This window comes from Perca fluviatilis, chromosome 11 (assembly GCF_010015445.1).
Source record: "Perca fluviatilis chromosome 11, GENO_Pfluv_1.0, whole genome shotgun sequence".
Classification (NCBI taxonomy): domain Eukaryota; kingdom Metazoa; phylum Chordata; class Actinopteri; order Perciformes; family Percidae; genus Perca; species Perca fluviatilis.
In genome coordinates this window covers 20,330,437-20,351,231 of record NC_053122.1, presented here as the reverse complement: position 1 = coordinate 20,351,231, position 20,795 = coordinate 20,330,437, and the positions used below count along the sequence as shown (strand labels likewise).

Below are 20,795 nucleotides of genomic sequence, written 5' to 3'. Positions count from 1 at the left end.
GCTCGGAGTGAATAAAAGGAGATGGGGACTCCAAAAGAGGGAGAGAAAGAACTCGTCGACTCACTGCCAGGTCTTGTGTTTAATAGAGAGTTTATTTTTCACTCAGGAAAGATTTTACTCCTAAAAATTACTTTAACTTCTGAAGATGTGGAAAGCCTTTGTGATTCTCTGCGTTACACTGGTGAGGAAATAATCACTGTTCTTTCATAAGCTCATAAGTTCTAGCTGTTATAAGAGGACCGTTTTTGGAAGCAAACATTTGATTAGAAATGTCTATTTTATCTCAGGTGTCAGCCTCATGTCCAAAGGACTGTCAATGTCCCCCTGACAACCCCAGATGTGCAGCTGGAGTCAGTCTCGTGCTGGATGGATGTGGATGCTGTAAAGTTTGTGCACGGCAGCTCTTTGAAGACTGCAGCCAGACACAGCCGTGTGACCACACAAAGGGACTGGAGTGCAACTTTGGAGGGGGATATGGCTCGTCTAAGGGCATCTGTCGAGGTACAATGACTTTTGCTCTGTTCCCTTCTCTTCTTTTTTATTATTTTACTCACTTTGTCTTTTTACTCCTCTCATGTCAAACCACCTCACTAATTTCTCTGTTTCTCTAAAGCAGCCAAATCAGATGGAAGAACATGTGAGTACAACAACAAGATTTACCAGAATGGGGAAATATTCCGGCCAAACTGCAAATACCAGTGCACTTGCATGGACGGTGCTGTTGGATGTGTCTCCCTCTGCCCACATCAACTCACGCTGCCCAAAATGGGCTGTGCCAAGCCCAAGCGGGTCAAGGTGCAGGGACGGTGCTGTGAACAACTCGTCTGCCCTGAGGAGGCAAAGACAGAGAGCTCTGTGGTGAAGAAACACAGAAAAAAGCAAGACAAAAACAGACCGTCTGAAGACGACCTTACCAACAAGAACGAGCTGGCTCCTGTGTGGCGAGGAGAATCAAATTCATTACCTGGTGAGTATTTTTTTGCACTGTATCCTTTCTGGTGTCATTGCTAAAGAGGGAGACAAATATGTAAGGACATGTATGTGAGATTACTAACGTAGAGACATGTGCATGAGATGTCTTGCCTTTAAACTCTTCTGAACCTTGTTTTATTTTTTTTCTCTGTGCAGCTTTCCGGAGTCACCCAATAGGCCACGTGTTGGTGAGAGGAGTCGAGTGTGTGTCTCAAACCACAGCTTGGTCACCGTGCTCCAAATCCTGTGGCACTGGAGTATCCACCAGGGTGACCAACAGCAACACTCAGTGCAAACTGGTGAAAGAGACTCGGATCTGTGAAGTCCGACCATGCAACCAAAACACCTTTACCAGATTGAAGGTACATTCCACACTTTTTTTTCTTCTTTAGCATGATACAATTTAATTATTTCATTTGATGGTGGTCTTTAACCTTAATCTCATGCAAGCATTATGTGTCTTAGATCTTAAAGCTTTAGTTTCGTAACTTTTTTTTTTATAATAATGGGCGTCCGTTACATTCAAGCAATTACCTAAGGAGTTGATACAAAGCTAATTTAAGACTATCAGCTTCACAAAACTCTGTATTTGTCAGTATGGAATGTTTACAAAATGGTGTAGTCCGGCAACTTTTGTGCGCAGAAGCTTGAGTGAACATAATTACCTCTTCTGAAGTGTCCATCATGTTTTTTTAATCCTCCGTGTCGTGTCCTCCTTGGGTGTGGGTGGTGCACGATCACGGAAGGCTTGCTTAATGTGGATGCAATGACAGTGTTGTTGTCATTACTTAGAACTCCTCATGGGGGAGACAGAAGCTACGCACTATAGCGTTAACCATGAATAACGTTACAATTTACATGTGCTTTTGATGTCTTCCCTTTAACAGAAAGGTCAGAAATGTAACCACATAGAAAAGGCCAGCCGTCCAGTTAAACTGTCCCACGCAGGCTGCCGTAGCCTGAAAAAGTTCCAACCGAGGTACTGTGGGTCCTGCTCTGATGGCCAATGCTGCAGGCCTCACCGAACCCAGACGGTTCCTGTCCACTTCCGATGCAAACATGGAGAGATCATCAGCAGGATGGTGATGATGATTGAGTCTTGCAAATGTAACTTAAACTGCAATAGCAGCAATGAAAAGACTCCTGCCCGTTACGGACTTTTGAACGATATTCATAAACTGAAAATGTAAAGTTCTGAACAGAAGACCCCTTAAGTGTTGGCTGATGATAATAATTAAAAAAGTGCACTTTGAGGTTGCAGACATCTGCAGGAGGAATTTCTTGAACTGTATTGTTCATAAGTTTGCTTCATAACATTGGAGCCTTGTGGTTTGCTTCTTTTTGAAGCTGTCTTTTTAACATTGTGAAAATTCTTATTTTTCTAGTTTAAATTTTTATTTTATTTGATACACATAAATAACATATTGACAAGACATGAAGCATGACAACATGACATTAATGACTGTAAATACTATGGCAGCTACTAAATCCGTCATATGTCGCCATGTTTCTGTTGATTCACTGTATAAGGCATAATACTTCATACTTCACTAATTGTTATGCTTAATCATGGATATTGTACAATAATATTGGTTTGAAATCTTCTTGCCTATGTAAAATGTTTTAATATAACTTAAGGCTGGAAATATACTGTACTCTGCATGTATCTTGGCCAATTAACTGCATAATTGTCAATTTGATGTTTTAATTTTTCAAAAATAAAACATAAAACACTGCAGTTTTTCATTTAACATTTTGGGCTTGCAATAATCTGAAAAAAAAGGAAGGTGGGGGGGGGGTCTGTTGTAACAGTTTTCATTAGGAAATGAGCTATACTGTTTCAACTGCATCTGGCTGACCCACTTCTGAGACGACCTACATGCCACTGAATACTTTAGGGAATGAGTGTAATGTAAACCTCAGAGTGGTTTCCCTGCTGTTGGACAGATGCTGGGCACAAGCTGCAGAATTTAGTTCTATGAAAAAGTTATAGGGTAACAGAGAATAATCTAAACTTTCCACACACACACACACACACACACACACACACACATATATATATATATATATATATATATATATATATATATATATATATATATATATATATATATATATATCATACATATATAACATGCAGAACAGAGGACAATCCCTTCATGCACAAGCCTAAATTTCAAAATGTGCTGCTCCTGATATTGAATGCAATATCCCTTTTTTCTAAAGTTTATTTCAAAAGTAAGAATGAGGAATTGATATGTTGCTCAATAGTAATAGTTTAAATGCAAATATTTAGAGTTTATTCTCCATCCAACAAAGTTTATGCATGAATTAGACTACTGTCTGTGAGCTTCAGAAAATCCATTTAATATATGCAATAGTGAAGCCACTTACACAACTTGTAAATAAATAAATAAAAAGACAAACGGGTCATCCCGCTCATTTGAGTCTAATAGGCATGTAAACTCAGGGTGTGTCCATCACGGTGCTGAATCGTGATGCCAAACAAATTGCCGGAAGTAACATGTAAGCTTATTTTCCAGCAAAAAGATAGAGAAAAGCAAATTTCCAAAGTTTGATCAATATTACGTATTTGTTTAAGACCAAGAGAGCGAGAACAAAAGCAAAGGAAAAACAGGAGTTCTGACGCACGAAGAGATGAAATGGTTCCATCCCCTGACGGAGAACACAATAGAGCTTTGTCTGTATGAACTTGAGAGGAGAACTGCTCACTCGGGGGAATACGTCCACTGCAAGAACACATCATAGCCTTACTCAGGTCTAGTAGTTTATTGCCATAGATACAGTATGGGTACAGTACAAGACATAGTTCAGTTGTTAGGTAAATGATACTGCAGCAGATATCTGTGTTCTCGTGTGCTTCTATGCTTCAATAATATAAAAACTTCCATTACAAAAGCATGAGATCAACCAGCAACAGATTTTAAAGTGGTTTGGAAATGTCCCAGTGTTGCACGCATTTCAGTAATTATGTTTGAAGCCCGAAAGGCATGAGCTTCACAACTGGCAGCTACATAATTGATTTTCTGCATTATTCATCTCATTCCAGCTGAAAGTCAGAACATAAACACATTCAATATATATCACACTTTATTACAACAGAAATAGAAACTTGTGTCCGTTTGAACAGTGAAGGTAGCATTTTGAGTGTTGTTCCGAATTTCCCCATCATATCATTCACAATAGAAAAATGATGATGGCTTGACTGGGAACAAAGTTGGAGTATATTTTATGATGGAAAACGTGGTTTATTCTACCACAGGTAAACATGGCAGGGACATAGGCACCCACTGACATTTGGTTTTCAAGCACCACTTGTGTTGGTTAACACTTGCTTTAATAATGAGGTGTAGGTACAGCTTTAAAATATGGCCAACAGTTTGTTCTGGAGATAGTTGCACAAAGACAGACCTAATCTTACACTTCCAATAGACATTGAACGTTTTTATGTTGAATGGATCCCATTTAGCAGTGACTTAGGTAAGACTGATGCACAGTGCATTGTGGGTAAAATGAGACACTTGACAGAAGAAAAGATTGGCTAACAAAACACTTCCACCTAGTGGCACATTACTTTTCTCCAGCTGGAAATCCCTTTTATGTTTTTGATTTATTATTTTAGACTATGATACATAAGAAAATAGTGAATACATGCCTGTTACAGTTACTCAGAGCCCAACGTGACATCTTTATTGCTTGTTTTATCTGACCAACAGTCCAAAACCCAAATGTATTCAATTTAAAGTGATAAAAAACAAACAAACAGAAAAGCAGCAAATCTTAGGTTACCAACTCACAGCTCATCACACATGTTGCTATAACAAGTAGATAGACTCGTCTTTTTTTGTAACTGGCTATTTGCTGTATGGTAATAAGAGACAGTAGCACCAAGAGTTCTTAGTCTAATATTAGCACACACGTGAGAATATCATGTAATGTTTTTTGGGCCATCAGCTAAAAAACAATATTAAAACCTTGCACAACAACAAGGGGGGTGGGGTGGGGGCTGGGGGAAGAAAGTCCCAGATTATTGTCAGCTAAATGTAGAACGTCAATAACCAAATTATTGCCTCCGTTCCTTTAAAAAAAAAAGCCCATATACATATTACACTACACAAAAAATAAATAAATGAATACAAATAAATCCTTAATCATTTTAGAAAATATGATGATCCAAAACTTGATGTTTGCAATCCCTCATCAAACATTGTCGTATAAGAGTTTTTGAGGAAATCAATGTAGTTCTGAATGCTTTGTTTGTGGCTCTCCGATTGGTCCAGGCTGAGCTGCAGGTCCTTCAGACGCACCTCAAACTGTTTCTCTGCCTGCAAATTAAGATGCAGTGAATTTCCTCGCTTGACATCAACACATCTCAGGTTGCATTAAGGCTGAATTCAGTGCAGTTTAAGCATGCGCCATGACATTCATTTGCTTAATGCTCCTCCTTTGCCGGTCTCCTAACCATAGCCACAGCACATACCCTTTCAGCTGCACTGCTCCCAGCCTCTAGAACTCCCTGCCCCCACACATCCGTCAGTCTGACACCATACCATCATTCAAATCCCACATCAAAACTCACCAGTTTAAACTGGCTTACTAACTATAATTTATAATTTATAAAATGCACTGATTCCCCTTCCACAACCACATTTCTTTTAAAACTAGGGTCACATTTTTCTCATGTAGGTGACCTTGGGTGTTTTGAAATGCCTAATAATGTATTATTATTATTATTATTATTATTATTATTATTATTATTATATGCTCAAGAAAAGCATGATACTTACGGTGAGCTTGCTCTGGCGAAGGAGCCTCAGCTCGTTATCCCTTCTGCTCTTGTCTGCTGCCAGCTCCAAGATTTTGGTCTGAAGAGCCTCTTCTCTGGCAACAGCCTTGTCTTTTACCTTGTTGACCTGGACAAGTGGAACAAATTTAAATTATCCAGCAGAGTGGAACACATCACCTCCTGTGTGCCAGATCTATAAAGGAAACACCTACAGTATCAACGACTTGCTGTTTTCTAACAGCAAGTACAGAAAATATAAACGGTTTCAGGAACTGGACGTATGGGCTCCATGGTAAGGTATCGTATCAATCAGTGACAGAACAGATATGTCTTTATATGAAGAGGTCATAAACGATCACTTTCATAAAGCTTAAACTGTAGAGTGTGGGAAAACACTTGCACCTAAGGGTGCTGCTTTGTCATCTTTTGTTGATCTCTTTGACTATCAATTCTTCCTCAGATGTCCCTAGACTGTCTCTGAGCTGTACCTGTTGTTTGACGTCTGATAAAGCTGCCTCCAGCTGCCGGCTGAGGGCCTGGCAGTCTAACGAGCGCAGCTCCAGCTGCCGGTTACTGTAGCTCAGACCTTCCTCCTGTGCTGCGAGCCTCCGTACCAGATCCAGGTTCTCCAGCTGCAGCTCGTCCATTTTCCTACACACACACACACACACACACACACACACACACACACACACACACACACACACACACACACACACTTTCTATTTCTCAATTTGTACAAAATGAGACACAAACATTTGATTCTAGCCAACAGAGACGAGAGGATGCCTTACTTTTGGAGAAAATTCACTTTCTCCTGTAGTTGTAAATTGGCATCATGGGTGGACTCCTTCATCTCCACAGATGATCTCAGCAATTGTGTCTGACTCTCCATCTGTATATGCAAAATGTAAAGTTCAGAACCACCTGTATTAGTTACAAGTGACTGGAGCAGAAAAAGAGGGTTTTACATCACATGCTAAACTGCAATAAATACTACAATCTGGCAAACACTAAATGAGCAGTTTCCTAGATACCAAATCATCATTTCTGATAGAAACATGAGGGTGATTGAAAAGGACTCACACAGCACAACTACACTCACAAATGGTAGGTAAGGATATTTTCCACTGCAATCAAAGATTTTATTTTTTTAATATCACAAACATCGAACTCACAGCAGGACCAGAAAACAAGATGCGGTGACGGACACATGGGGTTGTACTACCGCCTAGTGGTCAGATGGATGGAAAATGACTGCATTTTACATTCTGACCACCACAGCTCACATTGCACACCTTAACCTGCAGTTGCCTAACGGACTCTGACTTTTCTGAGCACTTCCTCTCCGAGCGTCGCAGGTTCTCCTGGCACTCAAAGAGACTCTGCTCAGCTGCACTCAGTAACTCAGGGTAAGACTTCAGTTCGTCCACACGCCCCTGCAGCTCCTGTCTCACCTGGGCTCCAGAGGATGGCAGAAGGAGTGGGGTGACAATGTATTAGCATAAAGATTCATCACACCTCCTAAGAGATGCTAGCAGATGTGCATGCTTTAAGCGAGCATAATGTGTCCAGATTCATCTTTAGACTGAGATTTGGCAGTTGTTAGTTGATGTGTTTTACTGCTCAGAATTAGTGTAGGAAGTTGGGTAGTTAGAAGGTCCAGGGGGCTCGATGGTGTTTTTTTGCCTCCAACGGCGCCTTCCAGGCAGCTTACCCTAACCTTAACCCTAAACATAACCATTGCCGCGCTGCCTGGAAGGAGCCGTTGTGGGCAAAAAACACCAAAGACCGTCCAGGGGCTACAAATGTTACATTTTTGAAAGCTCACTGACTGGCCATTCAAAAGCAAGAGACAGTGCTGCGGAGCTGAATATAATAGAAAAAGCACAATAGTACGGTTATTAATAGAACAAAAAAGAAAAAAATTAGTAATCTTAAATATCACATATATTAAAATAAACATACTGGTATTTATTAGGATGTGTGCACATAAGAAAATTCATAATATATAAGAAAAACATTTACATGGAGACGAGAGGTTACCTTCTCAACTTCTGTAGCTTTTCCATCTCGTGTCTTCTCCGTCTCTCTTAAAAGATTTGCATATTTTATCCTTAGATCATCTAACTCAGCTTGAGACTCTGCAACCTAGAACAAATACAGATCAGTATGATCAAACCTGCTGTGTCCTTCCCTACAACTGCAAACTGCAAACGAGTATCACGGATTCATCAATCATTCATTCAGCAATCTCAACAGAGCACATTCAACGCTCGGCTGTAATTAAAAGGCTAGAATGAGCTGATATAATCATTGTGACCATCCTCTTTTTTGGTGAAGCACTTTTCAAAAGACAAATGGAAAACGATGTTAGAAAAGTAAAAAAATAAAAATAAAAAAAAGACATGGCATAAAAAGAAAGGATAAAAGGAAGAAAAACAGCTTCCTGGAAATGACGCTCAACAGTTTGTAGTCTTAAAACGTGTTAAGATTTCACTTTGTGTTCCCTAGCCAGATGTCTGATGCTTCCCCCCCCACAGTGAATCATAAAAACACTTGCAAAGTGGATTTTTTTAAGCAGTACAATGTTAGCTGTCTAGTAATATTCATTATGTGTGTGTGTGTGTTTTGGAGATGCTCTTTATGAACAAAATGTTTCCATGGGAAGTCTTTGTTGACCTCAAAGTGAATTATCTTTATTTTTAAAATGCAAAACTCTGCCGAGGGAACCATAATCTCCCAGGTTGGAGCTGTAAAAAATAAATAAAGAAAAAAAAAAGGTAAAGAGTTCTTAAAATTACTGAGCGGATGTCTACCTGATGTTGGCACTGTTCGGCCTGATGTTTCCTCTCCTGAGACACAACCTTTTCCTCTATCAGGGCGGACTCACAATCAGCCAGCTGCTGCTCAAACTGCGCAATGGATACCTGCAATCACACGAACATTTTATTATCATTTTAGTCATATAAATTAAAAAAAACTGAGAGAATGTTTTCAAACTTTAAGGATATGATGAACATGGACAAACGTAAGAAGCCCGACAGAATTGACAAATGTTACAGTTGTTCATCTGTCAGCGTGCCGAAATGGCTGTATGAATAATTATGGACAACATATCTATGCAGCAAGGTTTTTATTTTTTTTATACCTTTCACAGTAACGATTTTCAAGCGCAAGCTGTTTGGCAACTTGTACCTTGAGTGCTGCATTATTGACGTTGAGGTCTCCATTTTCAGCGCAGAGTTTTTCAAGCCGTTGCATCACAGTTTCATTAGCTGCGGTGAGCTCGTCCTTCTCCTTCTGCAGCCTCGCTGTCATGTCCGCAATTTGACTTCATTGAAATACACATTTCATGTACACATTAAAAAATGAGTCAGTGAGATAGTTGCCGTGTGTGTGTATTGACATTCCACTATAAAAGTGTGGTGACAGAGTATTGCTTGGAAAAGAGAAGTGACCAACCTTTTCAAAAACTCTGTATAAGCTACAAGTTTGTCTTTCTCATCCTCCTCCCGCTCTTTTTGCCGTCTCCTGGAGTCTCTTTCTAAACGGGCGTTGGCCAGCTCAGCATCCTGGATGCCAACCGAGAAAAGAAAGTCAAAGCAAGATCGTAAACGATGCAACGGTGTACGGAAAAGACACTATTTTTAAAACCATCAAATCCTAGCCATTTTAACTTTATACCTTTTCCCTCAATTGCGCATAGCATTTCTCAATAGCAGCTTCAAATCTCTCAGCTCTCAATTTCTGTGCTCGGGTGGCTTTCTTGAGACATTCTTTGTCCTGCGCTGCCTTCTCAGTCAAAGAGGTAATGGAGCCTTTCAAATCATCAATCTCCATCTTTTGCTCGATCAGGGTTCTCTCCACAGTCTGAAAAGGAAAAAAAGATATGCTATAAAATTATACATTTTCTTTAAAGCAGTTTGTCTAGAGAGTAACAAGCTGATAAAGATGTTTGTACCCGTAGCTGTACGGTCAGGCGATTGTTTTCGGCTTCCTTGTTGCGAAACTGCACCTGCAGGTGAGCACGAGTCGCCTCCACAGACTTGGTCATGTGAACCGCACTCTTTATGTTCTCCTGTGATGACAAGTATGGACAGAAGCTTTAAAATGCACTCTGCATCCTTTGCATTTTTACAGTCTGCAAGCACATTTATATGATCACTTCTGCTGTGTTTACCTGCTCTTCTCTCCGCTGATCCATCAGTTCTTCAACTTTTCTTTCTGTCTCACCCAAATCTCTTTTTAATTTCTTCAGGAAAATAATGACAGTGGATGATTTGAGATGAGAATTTGCATAATTTCAGAGTTCTTCTGCAATTAAGTGCATTCAGTCTTATACAGGAGATGCATTTACGTCATGTCTTTCAGTTATCACATTCATTTACTACCCAATGTGGCTATGTTGGGTGACACAGCCTCAATATTTATTTGATCAGCTCTTACCAATTGAACCATTCAAACCAAAATACAGTACATAACAATAAACCTTTTCACAGACTAAACCTAAACCAGGTTGCCACAATTTAAGCACAAAGCTTAATTTGCTTACACTTAAATTAAGTTCTTTCCTTTGAGTCATTACATACAATCACCTCATTTTCACTCTCAGCCTGTGTGATCTTCTTCAATAAGATGTCAGTTTGGTGGTTGGCATCAATTTGATCAGCCTATACGGAAAAACACATTTTCACACATTTCTAAGAAGCATTTAAGTCAGAGTGTTTCGTTTGCTATTATGAACTTAAAGTAAATTAATGTACAGTACTACTACAAATATAGACCCATGGATAATATATGAGCAATATGCAAGGTGGAACTATTGTAACCAACCTCTACATCTTGGAGCTGTTTCAGTTTCTGTCGAACAGACTTATTTATTCGTCTAAAATCCTCCAACTTCTCCAACAAAAGTCCTCTTTGCCTTGCAATTCTGCGCTTATCAATGGCCAAATGTCTCGAATCCTAAATTGCAAGAGAAGAAGTTAGAATAACGGGTCGTGAATGGTTTCCAACATGGAGGGCCTATGTTTGAACCAAACTTGATGTATGCTTAAACGGCAACAAACATACAGCAAAATCATCTTCAATGGCATCTTTAAAAGACACAAGTTGTATGGCAGCAGAGTTGGCAGCTGCTTCTGCATCCATCAGTGTTTTCAGGAAAGCACTTTTTCCATAGGCAAAGTCTCCATGACTAAATGAAAAACAGGGAGTAAATTAGTTTGGCTGTGGCTACTAGTCAGTGGTTGTTTAGCCCCGCAAGTTATGCTGTTACTCAAATGTTCAAATGTTAATGCATACTAAGACCTCACCAACTGATGTCAGACTCTGGGGTTTCTGTGTGCAGGATGCTGCGTGCTCTGCTCCTTCTCCCCAGCTCATGAAAGCTAGCTAAATCACCACAGCTCAGAGTGACATCCTCCCTGGTAGAGCTGAAACCAAGGGGGGGGCTTAGGAGCTCATCCTCTGGAGACATAGCTCTTACTACTGACAAAACAACATACAGTACAAGTTAGTGCTAAAATACAGATAACAGGAAAAAAAGGTAAAATTAGTTTATTTACACTGCATAGCCTAGCTTTTTTTTAGCACATTATTATGAAGGACAGTGAGAGTATAAATGAGGTTGTCAAGCAAGCTAACTAAGCCCACTCCATAGCAACAGACAGGAAGTGGCTGCTAAATTTACGTTGGATTAAAGAAAGCAAGCATTATGCTGATTGTACCATGCAAAGCCTCTGATATCTAACGTTACATTATGGATATTAGAACTAAAACATAGCAATCCTTAACAAAACAACAAAACAATGTAAATATTACTTGCGCTTTTACCTTGTGTCGGTTACGAGTGAACAACGCTACTCCAAACGGAAGTGCCCCCTCTTACAAGGTCGAACCGGATTGGTTCGCTCTAGCGTAACGTACTTATTTTCTCGCTGCTGATTTGTCTCCCACGGATAGAGTAGGCGGAACTAAGTTTGATTTAAGTTGCGAACAGCCAATGAACAAAAGAAAGCAAAGGGACTGGTTGAAACCATAGAAACGAAAAGGAAGTTTACTCGAGTTTGCTGCCATGGTATCTAAAACAATGTTTGGGTAACCTTATATATATGTCAATGGGTTACCTCAAGTTACGAAGATTAGTAACAGTTTGTACATTTCATTGAGTGAAACTCAAAACCCAGCATAGCATTGTTCAGATATAGCTACACTCAGTTTAAAACGCAGTGTTATTTAACTTGTTTTGGTGGCGTAACGTACCTTAGCCCTGCCAGAGCTTCTTCAGTCGAAGTTAGCTGGACAGCTAGCTAGCTAGCTAACGTTAGCGTTAATGTTCGGCGAGTGGAAATGTTCAAAGCAAAAATACTCTTTATTGGACCCACTGAGGTACGTAAATGCCTTTCCCCCACAGTAGCGTAGCCTATTTATTTATTTTATTGGTAACTGGCTAGATAATAGATTCAACAGTGAAAAGACAGATTTTATTACGTTAGCTAGCTAGTTCAGAATGTATGCTTGGTTGGACCATGGATTGGACCATAAAGAGCTCCTGCGTAGTTTTAAAAGTTGACTAGCTTTATGTGTGTGTGTGTGTGTGTGTGTGTGTGTGTGTGTGTGTGTGTGTGTGTGTGTGTGTGTGTGTGTGTGTGTGTGTGTGTGTGTGTGTGTGTGTGTGTGTGTGTGTGTGTGTGTGTGTGTGTGTGTGTGTGTGTGTGTTTATGTTGACTGAGAAGCGTGCAGTTTGGAACGTGAATGTAACTTGTGTTAAATACATTTACTCAAAACTCAATTAGCTACTCTACTAAAGGTAATCCTACATTAACGTTACTTTACTTAGCCATAAACTGTTGTGCTTTATACTTTCCCTCCACTACGTTTATGTGACTTTGCAGGCTATAATTTTACATAAACAAACATATGAACAGCGATGATATGTTGTTATATATGTAGATTAAACTACCTAACATTATGTGAATATGTAAATTATCTCCACCTCGACTAGCCTCAACATTAAAATGCTGCTTAATAATTATCTGATATTACAATGCATATAACACTGAGATGATGTAAGATGTAATTCTGCCTGCATTAAGATTACATTTACTTGTGGTACATTTGGGTACTATTTCTTCCATACTTCTGCCTGTGTGTGTTGCTTACGGTGTTGCAGGAAAAGCACAGGTGTAACTAAGAGACTTGAGATGTAGCCTACCCTCTGTTCCCTTTGGGTGTTTCAATAAGCCATACTGTATGCACAACCACACCTAACTGGAATGTAGCCTTTCTTAAGGTTATTAAATACAGCTGTGAATTTCCTGCTGCGTTAAAAAGGCTGCCATAAAAAAAAAAAACACTACTCCACTGCAAGAAAAAAAAAGTACCTTCCTACACAAGCCCTGCAACTGGAACGTTAAAACAGAATGCCTCCATTGTTATTAGTAACACCTGTGCTTTTCCTACTATGACAAGTCAAAATGTCTGCTGTTAAAAAAAGGCCTATTAGCAGTACAATTAACATACATGTTTAAAAGTAGGAAATCATAATAAAGATGGTTTATGTTCTGATTGTAACGGATTTGACTATTTTAAAATCATCTGTCTGTATCTTTTTTTAGAGTGGGAAAACAGTTGTTGCTAATTTTCTCTCAGACACAGCAGCAGAAAATGTTGGAGGTGAATACAGACCTACTCAAGGAGTAAGGTACAAACCTTTTATCATCTTTACTGCTTTTCTCATGGTACACAGTTTACCCAAACTTATCAAATCCCTGAGAAGATGGCAATAACATGATCTAACAGAATGTTTGTAGCATCATTTTACATTTTTTGTAATTACACTCATGCTTAGATGTTTGAAGTAATATTATTTATCTATTTTGCTATGAGAGGTATTATTGTCGGAAGTTAGAAAAACACAATTCAGCTGTTTTCTTCTGTTTCAAGGATACTGGAATTTGAATCGCAACCTGAAGGCAGTGGTGACTATGCAAAATGTGAGGTTGAACTTTGGGACTGTTCAGGAGATTTTAAGTAAGTTAATATCAAACACTTCCAATATTTTTATAATTGGTTTTGTTTAGGCGTATAATACCCAGATGTAGATATACAATATGTTCTCTTCATACAGATTTGAATCATGCTGGCCTGCACTGATGAAGGAATCCAGCGGTGTGGTGATCATTTTTAATCCTGACGTTCCAAGTCACCTCAAAGAAATAGAGACGTGGCATTCGATGTTCATCTCCTCTCAAGGTTTGCAGGACAACCAGTGTTTACTCGTGGCTCACCACAAGCCTGGCAGCGGAGTAGAAGATGGACGGCTGCATTTAGGTATTTCCACTGCAAGCCTCCCAAAGCTGTTGTATGCGTTATTATTACCATGTCTGGGCTAACATGTTCATTCTTTTTGATGCAGCCTCACATTTGGCCAGACTGCCACTTATTCACTCCAACCTGGAGGAGGAACCAGAGGAGGTGGGGAATGCTTTCCGCAGATACTTGGGAAATGTTATAAATACAATGTCAGAAAGCCGAGAGCAAGAGGAGATGTCCATTATTACATAACAGCAAAATCTATAAAATATGCAGCTTAATGAAGACATTTTTTGGCATCAGCAATCTCTGTTCAAGTGACATTCATCAACATTTCCCATTTGTAAAGTTATTAATTACACATCTTTGCTGTCAGCTGTACATGAAATCTTCCAAAACCCCTTGCAATGTTTAAAAAAATATATATTTTACTACAGGTTTTGTTTGATTTTTTTTTGGGGGGGTGGGGGTCTTGAATTTTGTGTCTTGTGAATAAAACATGACCTAACTTACTCTGGAAAGTTAGCCTAGAAATCTAGACGCACCCTAGCGGCAGCAAATTTAATTTGCAGCCAGGGGGGTCTAAGTCTCCGTTGACTTGCGAGCTGGAAAAACCAAACTCTAGTCAGGCCAATCACATCGTGTATAGAGTCGGTAGGCGGGCTTATGGCTGCTGCTGCTGTGAACAGCGGTCTTCTGGAAGACTTGGAGTTAAGCTTTTCTTTGAGAAAAGTACGGCACTGAAATCATTCTTAAAAAGGAAGATGTGTTCGGAGTTTTGCCAACCAGATACAGCAAAAGTTTAATCTATCAACTAGCTCCGCTACCTTCTTCGTTGCTCTGGTTGGTTGTAGCGCTATCCTTTTGCATGCACAGGGAATTTGAAAGACAACAGTTTATCCCGCCCCTCGCATTGAGCCCTGTCAATGGTGAGTTCCCAGACCCAACTTCTTGATGTGGGTCTGGCTTGTCAGGCTACTGGAAAGTAGTACTCAAGAGACACTAAATATACTTTTTTGACTATAGACTTTGTTTATTTTGAAAATTTGATGCAGGTTGCTGAGAATGTGACGATTAAAAGTGAAAAGAAGAAAGAACAGTACAACATTCAGACATCATATCCAATAATGCCTCCTTTGCCAATGCACTCTCCAATGTAGAACCACATCAGCACCTCAGTGGCCACGAGTCCATTCCTTAAGGCATCCTAAAAAACAAGAAAAGAATCTAATTTAACTCGAGACAGTTGCTTTAATGACAGTCTATAGAATTAGATAATGAGTTCTGATAGTTTTATATGTTAATGAGGCCTGACAATGTAACATGAAAGAGTAATTTTCAGAGTGCAAAAATGAGTCCCTTCCTATGCATACAATTACCCACTACCTGTCACAGACAACACACTGAGCATGCACGCACACACACATTTTATTTCACCTGTTGTATATGAAGTTTGTGTAATTGTTAACTTTTGACATCGTCTGCCATCTTTCCACAAATAACTTGATTTTGTTATCTTGGGAGTGTTTTTCCACAGATTTTCCATTGAACTAACTAAAATGGCATTTTATCTTCCTACACGTGTAGTTTATTTATGTGGCCCACGCAGTTTACTTTTTTTTGTCTTATCCAATTATTCAGTCATTTCTATTGTATATGCAGATAAACTCAACCCTACAACTGGTGTATACAACACACTGAAGATTGGACATCTCAGCCAAGGGGCTAACCATATATTGTATCTGGCCTGCACAACTTCAGTCACATCCAGATGTATTAGTTTTAACAGTCTATGGTTACTACTGTATTCTGTAAAATTACGTTATTTTTGTGTATACAGTGTGCAACTAATTTAAACTGGCATTTTGGCTTTGCCATTTCATAGTTTGATAAATATATAAATATATATATATATATATATATATATATATATATATATATATATATATATATATATATATATATATTCTTTTCTGTTGCCTAACTGAATGATTCATTGACTAATCGTTTCAGCACTAAATGTTTTTAGATATAAACCTTTATGTCCCCTAACAGACCAAAACGTTTTGTATTTATAACAAACTATAGTGTATCTGTTCTTAATTCAGGCATGTGTATACGTTTGTAGAATTTAGCCCAAAAAACCCAATTTATTCAGATATTGGTGACTTTTTAACAGGGTTTACGCACACGTCAATGACAAGAAAAGTAATCAAACTTGTACGGACTCACTTTTACTGTAGTTTGTCCCAGGCGTCCTGCCCGGAAGCTCTTAATGAGGCTCGATGCTGCCTCTACGGCTTTAGGGATCTCAGCAGGGGACGGGGGGACGAGCTCCACCCGGGCATAGTGCCAGAAGGTCGCTAGTCGGGGTTTGGAGTATGTGACAACGGCTGCAAGTGATCCAAACACAAAGTGAATAACATTGGAGCAGCAAAGTCAAAAGCCACAGAGCCATTTCTAGCCTACAGCAAAAATTAGAAAATCACAAGTTTCTAACAACCTGTTGTTTCAGTGGTTGTTTCGTGTGTATTGACACCTGAGCTTACCAGAGGTCACACTAAAGGTGTGCAGCTGTTAGCAAGCTGTAACAATGTGGGAATTAGGGCGAGTAAGCTTACCACCGAGTAAAGTTGGTACTTTTGCAACGAGTTTCTGTCCCGCCTGAGCCATAACGAAGAGTATGTGCCTGGGTTCTGGTTCTAAACGATCTCCGGCTCTTCGTAATGAGAAAGTACGCGAGGAAACAACATGAAGAAAAGTGGCATGAGGTTTCCGGGTTGTTGATTTCAAAATAAAAGGGATTCAGAGAAAAATCAGTCATATTTATTTTCAAAATAAAATAGCTTGAAAGCATAAGAAGTTAGATAAAATGTATGTCATGTTAATTTGTCACATAAGCCAGTCACACTGACTGTATTGGGAATATAGCTATACAGAAGATGAAGGACAAACTGGACATCCCGTCCATTATTTCATAAAGCAAGGCAAGGCAAATTTATTTGTATAGCAACTTCAGACAAAGGCAATTCAATGTGTAAATAAGACAAAGATATGTATGATAGCGATATTTAAAAATACAATGAAAATAAAATGAAGGAAATAAAAGTGCAGTACTAATCAATCAGGAGGAGACAGGAGACAGGAGAACAGTTTTAGGAGTTAAAAGACACATTTTAATCAAACCGAGTTAGTAAAGTAGCTTGAATAATTCAGATTTTAAACAAAGGAAAGGATTTTGATCTCCACAGAATGTTTGTTTGCACTGTTTTAACCATTGTTTCAGCTATTCAGAGGAAACCGCTAAACCATCTACATTTACAATGCAGCACATTTAAGGGTTTTCAGAAGAACTAATTTGTCAAGACATATAGAGTACACACACCAACATGCCTTTATACTGTAGCTTTTTTCAATACAAGACTGCCACGAGGATAACATACACTGATATGAATATCCAAAATTTGCCCCACAAAATGGTTAATATTATGAATTTGATAAATTATAGGATACTTGTGTGTATGTGTATTGTGTGAAAGTGAAAGACAAAAAAGGTCACATGGATGACTAAACCATTACTCACTCTCCTCTGACTCAGCCTGCAGCCCACATAAAAAATGGTGCAGGTTAAATCTGCATTTCGAGGTAAACACCCAACTAATGGTGCCATCTGTTTGATTTATAGTTTTACACAAACCATTAATTCACTGTATACCTGCAAGACATGTTATTTATAAAACCCAGTATCAGAAATCACAACTTTGCCTCAGGGGGCTTTGTGATTTGAGAAAACACTGTAATTAATTCCTTCTGATCGAACAAGAATATCTCAAAATTTGACATAAACCTTTTGCAGATAGCTGTGACCAGGGGCGCCGCCAGGAATTTTGGGCCCCATGACAAAAAATCTAATTGGGCCCCCTCTGCGCAGCTGTTGTCACCACATCTCTAGGACCTAACTGTCCCATCAAAAGCTTTACATAACTCTAATTAAAGGCTTGCAACTGTCTTGCTGCTTGTAGTTCAATACTAGTACTAGCACAATATTTGCTGCTGGTGATTTGTACATGCATGCAAGCAGGGGTTAAATTGGAATTTGTTATGTGGGGGGGCTCTCTTTATTTAAAAAAAAAAATAAACCGTTAAATGGCACTTTCTGGAGAGTTTTGTGCAAAGAAATGGAGAAATCGAGTCTTACATGATATGTGCAAAACTGCAAGGTTAAGAGCCTATATTTTGCATTGTTGTAGTATCAACAGGTATTAGGGCATTTAGCATTTACATTAGGCCTACTGTTAATCAGTCATCACTTGATTACACATTGTATTACCTTGTTATGATATCAGAAATGACCCATACAATGTGCCAAACATAATGTGCCACATGAAGAGACAGTGCAGCATATATGACAATAGCAACAGCTGAGAAGATTTGGGTCTGTGGTCACCAGGTCCACCCACACACACCTCCCATTCTCTCTCTTTACTAACACACACACACACACACACACACACGGTACCGAGTGGGGCTCTCCAATGCTCGGAGGCGAGCCGCTGGAGGAGATGCGACAGCGAGAACCGGTTCCACGGCTTGGTCAGCGACATGAACTCGTAGCGGCCGGTGGAGCTTCCGAGCACCGAGCTTCCACCGCTGCGAACGGGGTTTTGAGCTTTATGAGAAGGCATTCTATCTGTTAATCCTACCGGCGGAGACACTTTGGCGTTATTGTTGACCCACAGTGGTGAATTGTCTGCAGTTCTGGGCGGATTGTTGCCGTGTTCTGATTGTTCTCATCTCAGCTCCGCCGAGACAAAATAGGCATGCCATTTCAAACATCTTTCATTTATTGTCAGAAATATCATGTTTACAAAACCATCACTTTAATCATATTTTTTGTGACATATTTAGACTGCAAGCAGGCACATCCGGACACGAGTAGGCTTATGTGCTGGGGCTGAGCCCCGGAGAGCCCCGGCCCAATTTAACCCCTGCATGCAAGTCTAGTATGTAGTTCACTATTTGATGCAAGATTGCCATATACTAATAAATAACACTAACACTACAGAACATTGACCCAAATTACCTAGTTCTGTATCACCACCACTTGATTACATACATTAGATACAATAGATTTTTTTGTGTTTGTGTGTTTGTGTGTGTGTGCAAGCTTCTCAAATAAATTGTCCTTCATGATGGGAATAATAAAGTCTGTATCTATAGATGTCATTCCATAATTCAATCTAAATGAACGTATCAAACTGGATTATTTTAATATTGTCAGGTAAGCTACTCACTGTTTCCAACTGTCCAGCATCCAGTACAGACAGTACGTTGTTGTTTTTTTATTTTATTTCATAATGATCATTATGTGATAAAATAATTGTTATTAATGTGTTTGAATTTTTGTCATTAACAAATATTTCATTTTCTTTTTTGTAATGGTAAAAAGAGCAAGAGAGACAGAGAAATCCCCACAGACTCCCTGCAATGATGCTAACTGGCATGTCATTGAACACAATGTTGCTCACCTTCTTCACTGGGACAGGGAGGGGCACAGTTAGGGGGAGACTGGGTGCTGCTGACTCATCTGTTAAGTCTGCTAAAAGGGGCAGGGACAATGATTGAATATGAATATCTTGCTAAACGTTTCCCTGCACTGATTAAATGGTGATTAAATGTAGGCTAACACTAGTCTGTAGCTAGCTAGCTTATTTCACTATGGACATTAAGCCAACAGGTTAATACCACTCACAGACTAGAGGCTAACCACCTTTCTTGGTGAAAAACTGGGTTACAGTTTGACACCCTTTCCTTTGTTTTTCCTCTCTTTTCTCTCTTTCCTTTTTTCAAAATCAGATTTTGATATAACGTTACTTGGCAACATTGTGGTCACTGTAGTTCTGGCGCATCTACTGACTGCAACTAAACACCGTCGCTGAGTGCGCTAAGGCAAGACCAAACCATTTCATGCAGATACAGGGGGGTGGTCGGTCAATATGGATGTTTACTTTTTGGTCAATGGGGATATTTAACTTTTACTGCCAAAAACAAGTAAAACAAAGAGATAATTGATTTTATTATTATATTTGAAATATATATACTTGAATGATGATGGTTTAATAATTTTATATTAGTTTTTACCTATTTTTTGGGGCCCCTGTCAGTCATGGGCCCTTGGAATTGTCCTAACTTTTCCCCCCTATACGGCGCCCCTGGCTGTGACTGTGAGAGTTAAGATGACGGAGAGCAGCTTGCCTGCTGTAGTAGACCTGTAGTGAAATTATATTTTCAAAGGATAAATCACTAGAGGGTGCTCTCTGTTTACACGATGACGCTCTCGGGTGAAAACGAAAAAATATTGTATCGGATGTGCCTTTCGTTTATACGGCGACGGCGTTTTTGGGGTTTAAAAACGCAAAAAAGTGAAACCACCCTCCAGAGTGGAAATCTTAAAAACGCTCCACCGTCGCGTTACCGTCTAAAGGGTAAAAACGCAAAAGTCTGAAGACAGAGGTGTGGAGAGAGACGAGAAAAAGGCGTCTGTTGTTACGGAGTAGGCTACAGAAATTATAGGCTCCTGTTAGAATTTCAGTGTAATGGCTCAATATTTAAATGATTTCAACAATGTGGATAAGGTTGTTATAGTTCGATGACGATATGTAGGCTATTCATTTGAGCCAGAGCAGGCGACAACGTT

General features: G+C 39.4%; 4 protein-coding genes across 6 annotated transcripts; 2 read left to right on the top strand and 2 right to left on the bottom strand.

Annotated features, from left to right (window-relative positions):
- On the top strand, positions 1–2,723 carry LOC120567661 (CCN family member 1-like). Of its 2 annotated transcripts, none has more exons than XM_039814622.1 (5): positions 1–181; positions 288–501; positions 617–967; positions 1,129–1,334; positions 1,860–2,723. In XM_039814622.1, the coding sequence occupies exons 1-5, from the start codon at positions 146–148 to the stop codon at positions 2,160–2,162; spliced, it is 1,110 nt and encodes a 369-aa protein (XP_039670556.1). In that variant the 5' UTR covers positions 1–145; the 3' UTR covers positions 2,163–2,723. The 2 variants fall into 2 exon arrangements, with proteins under 2 accessions (XP_039670556.1, XP_039670554.1); XM_039814620.1 differs by having other exon boundaries at positions 614–967.
- A 1,024-nt stretch (positions 2,724–3,747) lies between these two features.
- Positions 3,748–11,729, bottom strand: LOC120568873 (outer dense fiber protein 2-like). 2 transcript variants are annotated; one of them, XM_039816613.1, is made up of 17 exons: positions 11,618–11,729; positions 11,098–11,272; positions 10,856–10,979; positions 10,616–10,747; positions 10,378–10,452; positions 9,963–10,034; positions 9,744–9,860; positions 9,467–9,652; positions 9,245–9,354; positions 8,978–9,113; positions 8,599–8,709; positions 7,826–7,930; positions 7,078–7,236; positions 6,574–6,674; positions 6,268–6,430; positions 5,781–5,906; positions 3,748–5,318 (listed from the first exon to the last, which is right to left on the bottom strand). In XM_039816613.1, the coding sequence occupies exons 2-17, from the start codon at positions 11,259–11,261 to the stop codon at positions 5,145–5,147; spliced, it is 2,055 nt and encodes a 684-aa protein (XP_039672547.1). In that variant the 5' UTR covers positions 11,262–11,272; positions 11,618–11,729; the 3' UTR covers positions 3,748–5,144. The 2 variants fall into 2 exon arrangements, with proteins under 2 accessions (XP_039672547.1, XP_039672548.1); XM_039816614.1 differs by lacking the exon at positions 7,078–7,236.
- Positions 11,730–11,838: 109 nt separating this feature from the next.
- ift22 (intraflagellar transport 22 homolog (Chlamydomonas)) lies at positions 11,839–14,534 on the top strand. Its single transcript, XM_039816616.1, has 5 exons — positions 11,839–12,172; positions 13,402–13,487; positions 13,730–13,816; positions 13,914–14,116; positions 14,202–14,534. The coding sequence occupies exons 1-5, from the start codon at positions 12,134–12,136 to the stop codon at positions 14,348–14,350; spliced, it is 564 nt and encodes a 187-aa protein (XP_039672550.1). The 5' UTR covers positions 11,839–12,133; the 3' UTR covers positions 14,351–14,534.
- Positions 14,535–15,107: 573 nt separating this feature from the next.
- On the bottom strand, positions 15,108–16,871 carry LOC120568950 (ATP synthase subunit g, mitochondrial-like). Its single transcript, XM_039816713.1, has 3 exons — positions 16,720–16,871; positions 16,331–16,491; positions 15,108–15,305 (listed from the first exon to the last, which is right to left on the bottom strand). Exons 1-3 carry the CDS (start codon positions 16,769–16,771, stop codon positions 15,207–15,209), a joined length of 312 nt encoding a protein of 103 aa, XP_039672647.1. The 5' UTR covers positions 16,772–16,871; the 3' UTR covers positions 15,108–15,206.
- Between the last annotated feature and the right edge of the window lie 3,924 nt (positions 16,872–20,795).